This window comes from Dendropsophus ebraccatus, unplaced genomic scaffold, assembly GCF_027789765.1.
Source record: "Dendropsophus ebraccatus isolate aDenEbr1 unplaced genomic scaffold, aDenEbr1.pat pat_scaffold_1297_ctg1, whole genome shotgun sequence".
NCBI lineage: Eukaryota > Metazoa > Chordata > Amphibia > Anura > Hylidae > Dendropsophus > Dendropsophus ebraccatus.
In genome coordinates, this window is record NW_027208715.1 from 11,796 (window position 1) to 26,463 (window position 14,668).

At 46.2% G+C, this 14,668-nt stretch overlaps 1 protein-coding gene across 1 annotated transcript in view; it reads right to left on the bottom strand.

The window, feature by feature from the left end:
- Window positions 1-296: 296 nt before the first annotated feature.
- The window catches only part of LOC138775071 (UTP--glucose-1-phosphate uridylyltransferase-like), a 32,743-nt gene continuing 18,371 nt past the window's right edge, over window positions 297-14,668 (bottom strand). The window contains exons 2-4 of the mRNA XM_069955805.1: window positions 4,864-4,991; window positions 1,565-1,672; window positions 297-368 (exon numbers count right to left, since the gene is read on the bottom strand). Of these exons, the coding sequence (XP_069811906.1) occupies window positions 297-368; window positions 1,565-1,672; window positions 4,864-4,991 (308 nt within the window). The remainder of the gene's footprint in view (window positions 369-1,564; window positions 1,673-4,863; window positions 4,992-14,668) is intronic.

The window sequence follows — 14,668 nt, forward strand, 5'->3', positions numbered from 1 at the left end:
GGCCTTGAGAGACAAAGACAAACTAACTGAACCGCTCTTCTGTAGATGGAAGATCTTCATTGTAGCGTTCTTCTCTCAATCAGAGATCCAATTCATAATGCGACCCTTTATACAATCTACATGGTACCTTACGGAAGATGTGAAGGGATCTCTAGGCACCCTTAAATACCAACGACCGGATAATGAACCCTGATTGATCTTTCTGTCTAAACTTATCTCTCCCCTCCCTCTGGTACGCTCATCCTACTATTGGTTACCTAAAATTAATTGGTGCAGGATATGGTGATATTTCCCTCTTACCAACTCCATTGCCTTCTTTGATCGTAGCCTTTGCTAACAGGTCTCCAGGACACTCGCACATGGGAATGCTGTTGATATGTTATTAAGTTTGACTTTCATTATATTTTATTTTATTCACTTTATTTTTTCTCTTTTGTTTTGTTTTGGTTTTGATTTTGTGCCATATATTCGCCGTGGGCCACTCGGCCGAGAGGTCCCGGCTGAGATATGTCTTTGCTATGTTCCTAATTTTGTCATACTCATGCATTATGCCACTGGGGTTACAGTATAATGTTTTGTATACCTTACCATTGTTCTTAACTGGCCCCTGATAGATACCTTCTTGGCATTTAATCAGCCTGTCATTTACAATGTATATCTGTAAACTTTGAATAAAATATCTTTCAAAAAAAAAAAAAAAGAAACATCTGTGCCACAAGTGCAAGATTGTCAACCGATATCGGCGACATTGACTGCGAATGCAAATAGATATTAAAATGTTACATTTCTGCCCAATGGATTTCTAGTCATCACTGAGCCATTATACAAGTCTTATAATTACAGGGTAGGACCTGGGGATACAAGCCTTCCTTAAAGACCATTGCTTTAGTAATCCAGCAGTTAAAAGGAAAGTCCGGCGAAAATTTTTATTATTGTATTGTTCCTCTAAAGTTATACAAATCCCTAAAGTACACTTATTACAGGAAATATGTATAAAGTGCTTTCTTCCCTGCACTTACTGCTGCATCAAGGCTTCACTTCTTGGATAACATGGTGATGTCACTTCCTGGATAACATGGTGATGTCACTTCCTGGATAACACGGTGACGTCACTTCCTGGATAACATAGTGATGTCACTTCCTGGATAACATGGTGATGTCACTTCCTGAATAACATGGTGATGTCACTTCCTGGATAACATGGTGAGGATGATGGCAGGAGGACACTGAGGGACACAGGGCAATGTAGGGACACTGAGCCACAGCCGCACAGCTCTGGGAGTCGGGTTGTGACATCACCATGTTATTCAGGAAGTGAAGCCTTGATGCAGTAAGTGCAGGGTTTTTTCCCTTTATAAGTATTTCCTGTAATAGGTGTATATTGGGGATTTGTATAACTTTTGGGGGCAATACAATACTTAAATAAAATTTTTCTACGGACTTCTCCTTTAACATATACGACCACATAACACATGAAACCAACTCATAGACAACAGGGTGGACAATGGAAACCATCAGTAATGCTATAACATCCAGGGCCGTCATCAGTAATATAGGGACTTACAGAATCCTCGGGGGGTTTCTGGATCTTTCCCCAGTCGACAGAAGGACCTTTTTCTTGCAGGAACCGATGAAACAACTTCTGGAAGCCTTCCAAGTCTTTCTTTGTATGCTGCCGGGAAGAAAACGTATGAACATTAACGGAGCAATGAGACAAAGCAAAGTTATTACAATCAGATGTGCACCACGTACATATATATAAAGGAGTATACATGGGCGTTATAAATGGGAATGTTTGCCGCGTCGTAGGGCGTCGTGTAAACGGGCTTGTTGTGTAAACGGGCTTGTCAAGAGTTATTGATCACAGCGGGTCTCACTGCTGACACCGCCTCTGGTCAGGAGATATAGCTAGATCCCTGTACTGTTTTTCTCCCCCATGGATCTAATCCCTCCCAGGTTTCCGCTCTGCACTGTGACCCTGCGGTTGCCATACAACAGTGCACACACTTTCCCCCAATCTCCCTCATTTACAGGCACAGCGGAGGCCAGCTGCCAGTACTTGGAGACTGCAGATGAGCTGAGCATGGCTGACCACCTTAGTGGGTCATAACTAAGGACAGCAGGCTGTCAAAACAATGCCAGACCATGGGGGATTAGTAAGACTATATTCAGAACTGATAATATTATATACATATTGGCAATACGGCCCATAGAGAATGAATGGGGGGGGGGATGTTGGCAGCTTTATTCACGCGGTGGGACCATTTTTCTCCATTCTCATGATAAGGGGGGGGGGGTCCTAGGGGTCAGGTCACACCTTTAAGAAATGAATAAGAACTGGGATTCCAGCATATCCAGCAGGAATAGCACAGAGTCTCTAACACAGGATCTTGGCTCGTTGCCATTATATGACGTGCAGCATGTATGTGTATTGTGGCCGTACAGTGCAGGTCTATACTATCACGGTGGTCGTGGACACAGCATAGCCATAGAGGAGCGCGGTGGCCATCACCAGGCTGGATGTAGAGCTGTGCGGTGTCCTGGTAATCCCGGCCTGGGGTTACACATTAACCAGGAGACTCCCGGCACGCTTTCATTACACCGCCACTCATTTAGTCCCCGTCACAATCCTGTTTGCTTTGTAAGTCACAAATGGCTGCAATCCGTAATATATTGTGACTATACACTGCAGAACCATCCGGCTTCTATAGAGAATGAGACTGCTGCCCTATATAATAGCAGGAGTCAGGAGGGATCTTATATAGGTCAGGTAATGCATTATAACCAGTATCATACATTGCAGCAGAACCATGACTCAGTGATCCCCTATGGCAGGGAGTCTACGGGGCGGCTTATGGGAGCCACCCTGAGCCCCCACACTAGGCAGTAAGACCATTATGTAATACAGGAAACCTGCAGCCCTCCAGCTGCTGCCATAGCTTCGGCTGCCCAGGCATGATGGGAAGTGTAGCTTTGCACCAGCTGGAGGGTGGAAGGTTCCCCGTCCCCGATTTAACAGGGATAATATGTGTCACCCTGATTTTTACTGATTAGAGTCAGAATTTCTTTTTCTTTTCCCTCTATCGATTATTATGGGGTCAGCCATATTGCCTACGTCAATGCTCTGCTCTGTTACCTGCATTTAAAGATTTACAGCAGCTACAGGCACATAGGAAACAACAGACTGGAGGGGATTTATTGACTTCTATGAGATAGTTTTCTAGCCATGCTCTGTAACCTGTGCAGATGTCACTATAAATGGGAGGAATTGCGGCCACCATCTATTGTGAATGGTCTAGTCCAGTCTTATCTATATACTGGTGTCACCATTCACTGTAACCCTGTCTGTGATGATGAGGGCAGAATGCTGAGGGGCTCTTTGCAGAACAGGAAGTATCAGCTTCTTATTGGTTTAGTGGCCACAGTGGAACGGCCATACACTCAATTTCAACCGTGTGTGAGCATAGCCTTTCTGTGTTTTCAATCCACTCCTAGTTTTGGTTGCAAAATACTGAGCAAAAATACTGTGTGGGGACATCGCCCTAATCTGTTTTCAGTAGGTTATGAACTTCTTTTAAATCAGATCAACTGGTGTCAAAAAGTTATACAAATCTGTAATTTACTTATTTAAAAATCTCCAGTCTTCCCATACTTATCAGCTGCTGTATGTCCTGCAGGAAGTGGTGTATTCTTTCCAGTCTGACACAGTGCTCTCTGCTGCCACCTCTGTCAGGAACTGTCTAGAGCAGGAGAGGTTTTCTATGGGGATTTGCTGCTGCTCTGGACAGTTCCTGACATGGACAGAGGTGGCAGCAGAGAGCACTGTGTCAGACTGGAGAGAATACACCACTTCCTGCAAGACATACAACAGCTGATAAGTACTGGAAGATTGGAGATTTTTTTTTTTGTAAACCAGCTGATTTGAAAGAAAAACAAACATTTTCGCTGGAGTTCCCCTTTAAATAATATTGTATTCTTACCACCGTGATTCATTAGGGTTTTACCATAGAAATTCTAGAAGTTTCACAGAACAAGTGATGAACTTCCTACCACATCATAATAGGTTCATAGAGTATTCGGTGCGGCTGCTGCTCCTCTAAGGGTCACAGGACCTTACTGGCCAATTTCCTGGAGCGAGGACGACTCAATGTGTCACTACTGTATCGGCCCTTCATATGTCCCAGTGAGGCCGCCGTGCAGGGACAGACGCTTCTCACAAAATAAGCCTTGTCCTGTAAGGATACTAATACACGGGCCGATGGGGGCCCGATAACAGTAAACAAGCGCTGATCTGCTAGATTGGCGCTCGTTTTCTGGACCTATTACACGGCCCGATTATCGTTTAACAAGGGCTGCATGGAAATTGTTACCGATGTCCTTGCAGCCCTTGCTTAAACTGTATACATTACCTATCCATGCTGCAGGGCTCCTCTTGCTCTCTGCTTCTGCCCAGGTCCCTTGCGCTGCAGCTCCAGAGTGACCTGTCTCATCTGACAGGCTGCTCAGCCAATCACTGGCCGCGGCGGTCCTGGCCACTGATTAGCTGAACGGCCTGTCAGATGAGACAGGTCACTCTGGAGCTGCAGCGCAAGGGACCTGGGGAAAAGCAGAGAGCAAGAGGAGCCCTGCAGCATGGATAGGTAATGTATACAGTTTGGAAATCGTCAGCCGCCGCCTGCGCACCGCTGTAACACGTAGCAATGGCGGGCGGTGCCCACCAATTATAGGTCCAAACCTATTCCAAAGATGGCTACAAAGATGGTGGTAAGTGGCCAGCCCAGCGCTCTGGAAACAGGGGCGCTATAAGAAATTAATAATAAAAGCATAAAGGTTCTAAGTTATCTGTTTCCCTGAGGCGTGTACCTCTAATTCAGATTCCGGGGCTGTAGACAGGATCTTCTCCAGGTCCAACTTCATAGCCTCCTCCAGCTCCTCTCTGATGGCTTCCTGAAACTGCGACATCCCTCCGCCAGACATCGCCTTACTCAAATCTGACAGAAAAAGAAAAAAAAAAATCAGCAACTACAAAGAAGATTGCAAAAAAACTAAATTGACAAATACAACTCACACAATACAGATAGTGTGTCTGCCGCACTTAATGATCTGTGAAAAAGGAGACACTTACAAAAACCTGCTTAAAGGGGCCATCCACAACTCATGCCAGAGATTTGTTATTTACTTCTAATAAAAAACCTTCCGGTACTTCTCAGCTGCCGTTTGTGCTGCCAGGAAGTGGTGTATTCTTTCCAGTCTGACACAGTTCTCTCTGCTGCCACATCTGTCCATGTCAGGAACTGTCTGGGGATTTGCTGCTGCTCTGGACAGTTCCTGACATGGACAGAGGTGGCAGCAGAGAGCACTGTGTCAGACTGGAAATACACCACTTCCTGCAGGACATACAGCAGCTGATAAGTACTGGAAGACTGGAGATTTTTAATCGAAGACCATTACAATTTTTGTTTTAGTGAAGAACTCCTTTAATTTTAAGGAATTAATCCTGCGTGAAGAGGAATTTAATGAGGCTGATGGGCTATAAAACATTACAGACAAATGCCATGAAAGCGTCTGAAAAGGGTCACAAGACTCAGAGTCACACATTGGTCACGCACCGGTCACACATCGGTCACGCACGAGCTGATCTCAACAACAGGAAACAGATCCTATCCAGCCACATTGTATGATGACAAAGCGTTCGTCCAGCCGCACTTATACAGCCCGACAATCAGAGCGCCATCTTCCTGGTAAAGGAGCAGGCGGTGACGTGGACCGGATCGTGCTGACCGCGGAGTCACCGACTCCCTCCGAAACCCATCACCTCCGACCAATCCCACCTGTGAGGTCTATGGAGGGGGAGAGAGAAGGAGGCTCTAGTGTTATGTTACCCCAGAGCTGCATTCACACTTTACACTGCTCAGTACTGCTCTATAAATGTAATTGATGCTGCTGTGGATGTGATAGCAATAATAGGGTGCAGGACCCCGATGTGCAGGATATGGGGACATCATTGCATCTAGGCCCAACGACAACAGAAAACTAGAAAATTACTTTGAAGACTACATCAGAAAAGTGTCTCCGAACCCTCCAATAGCCAATGTAAGGTCCCTATTCCACAGTAACGATAATCGGCCGGATCGGCCCAATTTGGCCCGATTCGGCCGATTATCGTTCGGTGAAATAGAGAGAACGATCAGCCGATGATCGTGTCATCGGCTGATCGCTCATTTAGGGCCAGACCTAAAATCATCGTTCCCCCACCGCGCATCGCTACGGTTGAATAGCGGTGCACGGCGGGCGACTGACGATTTGAGAAGAAACAGCAGCAGCATCATCATACATTACCTGGCTGCAGGGCTTCTTCTCCGCGCTGTCTTCATCCCCAGGTCCCGCGCCCTCTATCTTTTGAATGGCCGGTCAGCTGACGGAGCGCTCAGCCAATCACAGGCCGGGACCGCCGCGGCCTGTGATTGGCTGAGTGTGGCCTGTCAGCTGACCGGCCATTCAGAAGATAGAGCGCGGGGGACCCGGGGAGGAGACGGAGCGGAGGACAAGCCCTGCAGCCAGGTAATGTATGATGCTGCAAGGACATCGCTCAACGATCATTGGGCCGTGGAATAGGCCCAGTAAACGAGCGGCGATCTAGCAGATCGCCGCTCGTTTACATCGTGCTCGGCCCGTGGAATAGGACCCTAAGAGTCAGGAGTCAACTGACTGTGCATGTCAGGAACTGTTCAGAGCAGGAGAGGTGGCAGCAGAGAGCACCGAGTCAGACTGGAGAGAATACACCACTTCCTGCAGGACATACAGCAGCTGATAAGTACTGGAAGAATAAAAATTTTAAATAGAAATAAATTATTAAATCTATATAACTTTCTGAAACCAATTGATTTGAAAGAAAAAGATTTCCGTTGGATGATCCCTTTAAGTATTAACCTCTTTCCTTCACAATGTAGCTGGAGGACATCAAGAAATACCCAGTGACCAGTGTAGGAGCCAAGACAACATCTAAGGAATCCCCCGGGGCCTGAGAACCGGAATCCCCAGACATTCCAGCCAAGCCGTCATCCGGGAGGCCTATGGTGCTCTGTATACACCATCCCCGGTGCTCCGACTGCTCTGTATACACCATCCCCGGTGCTCCGACTGCTCTGTATACACCATCCCCGGTGCTCTGTATACACCATCCCCGGTGCTCTGTATACAGCATCCCCGGTGCTCTGTATACACCATCCCCGGTGCTCTGTATACACCATCCCCGGTGCTCTGTATACACCATCCCCGGTGCTCTGTATACACCATCCCCGGTGCTCTGTATACACCATCCCCGGTGCTCTGCTCTGTATACACCATCCCCGGTGCCCTGCTCTGTATACACCATCCCCGGTGCTCTGACTGCTCTAATGGCTCCCATCCTGTCCGCACCTCAACTCACCTCTGGGGAATAGAAAACACCCTAATTAAAGGGATTTATTCTAATAAATAAAGTTTAGTAATGAAATAATGGACGTCACTAGGTAAAAGAAATTAGCAGTCTTGTTGCGGTACTATATCGCTTGCGGTGGTTATGAGCATGGTTAATCTGAGGTCGTTATTGGTGACCTTACTGCGATTAACCCTTCCAGCATTACAGAGTGCAGATACAGCCGGCCAGGGACTTGATTACATTATCCATCTTAGAAGGGACATAGATTTCTGTGTCTTCAGCAGAAAGCAGCAGCTTAGAACTGGGGGAATGAGATTGAATAGATAATAGCAAGTATGGAAGAATTGTTGGTCTTAAGGAGGGGGGGGGGAATTCACCATGTATTTTATCTACTGGATAACCCATTTAAGCATAGCAGGAAAAATTCGAGAGAAACTGGTGCCAGGACGATTGCCAGCATTCCCAGTAGGGTGAGGAGAGATGCCAGCATTCCCAGTAGGGTGAGGAGAGATGCCAGCATTCCCAGTAGGGTGAGGAGAGATGCCAGCATTCCCAGTAGGGTGAGGAGAGATGCCAGCATTCCCAGTAGGGTGAGGACTGATGCCAGCATTCCCAGTAGGGTGAGGACTGATGCCAGCATTCCCAGTAGGGTGAGGACTGATGCCAGCATTCCCAGTAGGGTGAGGACTGATGCCAGCATTCCCAGTAGGGTGAGGACTGATGCCAGCATTCCCAGTAGGGTGAGGAGAGATGCCAGCATTCCCAGTAGGGTGAGGAGAGATGCCAGCATTCCCAGTAGGGTGAGGAGAGATGCCAGCATTCCCAGTAGGGTGAGGAGAGATGCCAGCATTCCCAGTAGGGTGAGGAGAGATGCCAGCATTCCCAGTAGGGTGAGGAGAGATGCCAGCATTCCCAGTAGGGTGAGGAGAGATGTCAGCATTCCCAGTAGGGTGAGGACTGATGCCAGCATTCCCAGTAGGGTGAGGACTGATGCCAGCATTCCCAGTAGGGTGAGGACTGATGCCAGCATTCCCAGTAGGGTGAGGACTGATGCCAGCATTCCCAGTAGGGTGAGGACTGATGCCAGCATTCCCAGTAGGGTGAGGACTGATGCCAGCATTCCCAGTAGGGTGAGGACTGATGCCAGCATTCCCAGTAGGGTGAGGACTGATGCCAGCATTCCCAGTAGGGTGAGGAGAGATGCCAGCATTCCCAGTAGGGTGAGGAGAGATGCCAGCATTCCCAGTAGGGTGAGGAGAGATGCCAGCATTCCCAGTAGGGTGAGGAGAGATGCCAGCATTCCCAGTAGGGTGAGGACTGATGCCAGCATTCCCAGTAGGGTGAGGACTGATGCCAGCATTCCCAGTAGGGTGAGGACTGATGCCAGCATTCCCAGTAGGGTGAGGACTGATGCCAGCATTCCCAGTAGGGTGAGGACTGATGCCAGCATTCCCAGTAGGGTGAGGAGAGATGCCAGCATTCCCAGTAGGGTGAGGACTGATGCCAGCATTCCCAGTAGGGTGAGGAGAGATGCCAGCATTCCCAGTAGGGTGAGGACTGATGCCAGCATTCCCAGTAGGGTGAGGACTGATGCCAGCATTCCCAGTAGGGTGAGGACTGATGCCAGCATTCCCAGTAGGGTGAGGACTGATGCCAGCATTCCCAGTAGGGTGAGGAGAGATGCCAGCATTCCCAGTAGGGTCGTTGCCGGCATCAAGCATGTAGGCCGTATTGCTGAGCTGGTGGTGAGAAGGCATCTTACCACATCTTCCTGTTTGGTTTTCATTAGGATGAGAAGGAATATATTATTGTATCGGGTCCGGAAAGACAGCTGTATGTGAACGCAGCCTGATTCACGGACAGAAGATGCCGGCCGGCTCACACAACCGCAGCGCATACTGCCAAGAAGGACGGGATCGGCTGACCACAGTATCAATAACATTTGTAATGAAAACCTCAACTGAGGGTTCTGGAAATCCTTCTGGTTAAACATGTGATCAGGGCGGCCATCTCCGTCTATCATCCTACCCGTGACTTGGTGACTGCTTCACCCACCATGACTTGTATCATCCTATGTATAAAAGATGGCCAGACTATTGCAGCAATGAAGCACTTTAAGTCGCCTTTTGTCTCCAACCCTTTCCCTATAGATTGTAAGCTCTTGTGATCAGGACCCTCTCCCCCCGCTTGTCTACAGACTGAGCAATCTGCCTGTTACAGTCCAGTCCAAGTTGTAAGGATTAGGAATACACTGCCCATAGACTCCTATATACCACTACATTAGCGCTGTGTGATTTTCTAGCAGCACGCACCTTTGGATGCAGTACAGTATTAAAAGGGATATTGCACTCATGGCCATGGTGAGACTAACAATTCCTTCCATACCTGTTATTCAGTCTCCTCAACCCAGTTCTCAGCTGCTGCTTTCTGCTGAAGACACAAAAATATGTGTGTGAGCTTTTCTCTCTGTCTCTCCCCCCTCCCTTCTGAGACAGCTGATGTAAACAAGTCCCTGATTGGCTGTATCTGCAACATTGTAGCTTCTTTGTAATGCTGAGAGGGTTAATTACAGTGAGGTCATCAGCAACTTGACTTCAGATTGACCCTCCCAGCATTACAAAGTTATTACAATGTTGTAGATACAGACAGTCAGGGACTTGTTTACATTAGCTGTCTCAGAAGGGAGGGGGGAGGAGGGGGAGACAGAGAGAGAAGCTCACACACAGATTTTTGTGTTTTCAACAGAAAGCAGCAGCTCAGAACTGGGGGAAGGAGACTGAATAGATAAAAAAACAAGTATGGAAGGAATTGTTAGTCTCACCATGGGCAGCAAAATATCAAAAGTTATGTTGGAATACCCCTTTACACAGGTATTGTACCTTAGAAGAATGGAATACATGGAGGAACCATATTGCGGCACACAAGTCGGAGAGAGAAATAACTGAGGAGATAAAACAAACCCCTTACCCACTTACCACAAGCCTGCCCCTTTGAGCTGACGGGCAGGACGATCTAGTCTAACAACATTCTCTGTGTGTTTTATTACATTAACCGCTACAGAATTGCTGCATTTACAGCCAATACCCCATGTACAGGGCACGCAGTCACTTTTACATCCCGTCCACACATCAGCCATTAGGAATCCCCCAGGAGTCATGTACTATGTAAGTGTAATGCATGTGTGTCTGGTCCGGGACGCTAAAGCCCCCGAGTGGCTGGAGGCCCGGCTGTAACAGGAGAGGACTTATAAGCACTTCTACCCAGACGCACTTTATTTGACTTTGCAACAGTTTAATAGAGAACAGATCCTCTGTGTGTCGGCTCCATAGAGGAGAGCGCGGACAGAAGACTACGGGCAACAACACCATAATAAATCTAATAACTAAGGGGAATCTGTCACTATATATCCTGCTCACAGATGAAGAGCGATGGAGACATGGAACAATACTGCTCGCTCAGCTGTTTGTTATAAAATTAGGTTTTTATTCTAAGGAAGGAAAAAATAGGCTGGACTGAGCTCCAGCATGCATGCCTCCTCCTTCCCTGTATGATGGACAGTATTTGGTTTACAGCACTGATCCTTGTACCTCAATCATGCGGGGCAGGGAGATGTGCATCTTGGGCTTAAAGGGGTTATCGACTACCTGTTCAATAACCCCCTCCTCTTCCTGGAGACTAACAATCTGCTCTATACGTATTATCTTCTCACTCTCCACCCCGCAGTTCTGAGACTACAGCTGTTTCTTCAAGACGAAGAAGAAGAAGAAGATGGAAAAAAAAAAAAAAAAAAAAAAAAAGAGGGTCCCTGTTCAGTCGTCTCTGCTCTCTGTGATGCCGGGAGGGATAATCACAGTGAGGTCATCAGCAACTTGACCAGCATCACAGAGCGTAGAGACAGCCGGCTAGAGACGCAGTTTACAAGAGTGTCGCTGAAAGATGCAGGGAAGAGGGAGTTCAGAGCTCACACACTGTTTCCTGTGTCTTCAGCATAAAGCAGCAGACTCAGAACTAGGGGAAGGAGACTAATAAGATAACAACAAGTATGGAGCAGATTGTTAGTCTACAGGAAGGAGGATCATTCAAAACATATATATATTAAACATAGAAGATTGTTGACAGAATAAGCCCCCTGCTCCATCTAGTCGGCCCTTTTAGTATTTCCTCTCTTATTATCTTAGGATAGATATATGTATACACCAGGCAGGTTACATTTATTTATTGTGGATTTACCTACCACATCTGCTGGAAGTTTCCTCCAAGCATCTACTACTCTTTTAGTAAAGTAGTATTTTCTCACATTACTTTTGATCTTTCCCCCCAGTAACCTCTCACTGTCTTCTCCTGTTCTCGTGCTCCGTTGCTTATTAAAACCCTTCCCTCCTGAACCTTATGTAGGCCTTTAACATATATAAAGGTTTCCATCATGTCCTCCCTTTCCCTTCTTCCTACTGTAACATATATAAAGGTTTCCATCATGTCCCCCCTTTCCCTTCTTCCTCCTGTAACATATATAAAGGTTTCCATCATGTCCTCCCTTTCCCTTCTTCCTACTGTAACATATATAAAGGTTTCCATCATGTCCCCCCTTTCCCTTCTTCCTACTGTAACATATATAAAGGTTTCCATCATGTCCTCCCTTTCCCTTCTTCCTCCTGTAACATATATAAAGGTTTCCATCATGTCCTCCCTTTCCCTTCTTCCTCCTGTAACATATATAAAGGTTTCCATCATGTCCTCCCTTTCCCTTCTTTCCTCCTGTAACAAATATAAAGGTTTCCATCATCTCCCTACCTTTCCCTTCTTCCTCCGGTAACATATATAAATGTTTCCATCATGTCCTCCTTTCCCTTCTTCCTCCAGTAACATATATAAAGGTTTCCATCATCTCCTCCTTTCCCTTCTTCCTCCTGTAACATCTATAAAGGTTTCCATCATCTCCTCCTTTCCCTTCTTCCTCCTGTAACATCTATAAAGGTTTCCATCATGTCCTCCCTTTCCCTTCTTCCTACTGTAACATATATAAAGGTTTCCATCATGTCCCCCCTTTCCCTTCTTCCTACTGTAACATATATAAAGGTTTCCATCATGTCCTCCCTTTCCCTTCTTCCTCCTGTAACATATATAAAGGTTTCCATCATGTCCTCCCTTTCCCTTCTTCCTCCTGTAACATATATAAAGGTTTCCATCATGTCCTCCCTTTCCCTTCTTTCCTCCTGTAACAAATATAAAGGTTTCCATCATCTCCCTACCTTTCCCTTCTTCCTCCTGTAACATATATAAAGGTTTCCATCATCTCCTCCTTTCCCTTCTTCCTCCTGTAACATCTATAAAGGTTTCCCTCATGTGATCCCTTTCTTTGCTTTCCTTCAGACTAAACAGCTTAGAAAGAAAACATGATTTTATAACTCTGCAAGAATCAATGAGCCAAGTGACAGGTGATCTGCTATCAGGCAGTGTCTTCAGCTCTAACCATGATATAGAGCCGACAGACTAAGGGCCCTATTCCACTGGACGATTATCGTTCAGATTATCGTTAAATCGTTCGAATCTAAACGATAATCGTTCGGTTGAAATGCAGTAACGATTAACGACCGAACGAGAAATCGTTGATCGCTTTATAAGACCTGGACCTATTTTTATCGTTGCTCGTTCGCAAAACTTTCGCAAATCGTTCGCATTGAATAAGACATCGTTCGGTCGTTCGCAATAGATACGAACGCAATAGCGAATAAATACGGAAGAGGAAACGATCGCAATTACGATCATAAGTAACGATTATCGTTCCATGGAAATGAGTGAACGTTTTCAGGTCTTTCGCAATAGCGGTCGTTTGAGATCGGTAATCGTTAACGATTATGCTAACGATAATCGTCCGGTGGAATAGGGCCCTTAGTCACAAGTTCCCAACTAATAAAGAATATGGAGCAGAATAAATTTACTCCAGCCCTGAAAAGTCACAGCTTAGCGCATCCTATAAAAAGAAAAATATCCCACCATAGCGCAGAGATGGATGGTGTACTAACAGAGAGGTAACAGGGTAATTCCCTACTGCTATATTAAGAGTAACTATGTCCTCATAGGTTTATACTGGCTGGGACATCATCTGTCTCAGAAGGGAAGGGGGGCGGAGGGGGAGACAGAGAAAAGCTCACACACAGATTTTTGTGTCTTCAGCAGAAAGCAGCAGCTGAGAACTGGGGAAAGGAGACTGAATAGATAACAAGTATGGAAGGAATTTTTAGTCTCCCCATGAACAACAACATACCAAGAGTGAAATTCCCCTTTAATTTCTCCTGAGGCGGCGCTGCATGTAAAGTTTACACTTAGGCTATATTCTGATTGGTTTTATGTCTTCCCTGGGAGATAAAATGGCCACAAAAGATCAGTTTTAAAGCTCAAGTATATGGTGCCAAAATGACCATATTTTTCCCATTGAAGGGAATAGGAAAACATCTCTAAACAGGGAGAGACGTATGAAACCTTGTGCAGAGGAGCATTGAGGAAGCGGACCCAAAAAGACTGATGAAAACAGAGCAAAAAATAAAAATAAAAAATCCCAAATAAGTCTAAAACGTTGTACCTGACTGACATACGTCTGTGGCTGATATGTGGTTGAGTCACGGCCAGAGACACTGTGATCAGCATATTATCAAGGGACCCTTCTAATACGTCCAAGGGGGGGTAGAATGCTATTAAAGAATGTAGCATTACTTACCTTTCTATCCCAGTTTTGAAACTACCAAAAATACATTTGTTTTTGTTTTTTTTTTTGGGGGGGGGGGGTTGCTTTGTTTTGTGTTTCTGTTCTTCCTGGTTTGGCATTTCCCAGAATGCAATGCTTTCCCTCATGTGATCATCACAGCCCCCACCCATTACAATCAGTAAAATTAGCGCTGCTTCTGGCCGGTGGTGACTCACTCAGGGGATTGGGGGATCTAGCTCCGCCTCCTGTGACATTACTCCCTGCCTCCTGTCTGTATCATCAGCCTGTGCTCAGCAAACACACACAATGTGAGAGGGGCATGGAAGATTTGTCTCCTAAGGGGGGAGAGCAGAAGGAGCAGGAGACAATGTGAATTGGCACAGGGGCCATTTTTTTTTTTTTAATTCCTGGATTTCTATCAGCTACCAGTGTGGCAGAGGTGTCTGGCAGTGGCTTTCTCCTGTGTATGTATATGGAGAATTGAGGGGTCTGTATAGAAATTAAAAGGGAACTCCAGATAAGAAAAACTTGTTTTCTATTAAAAG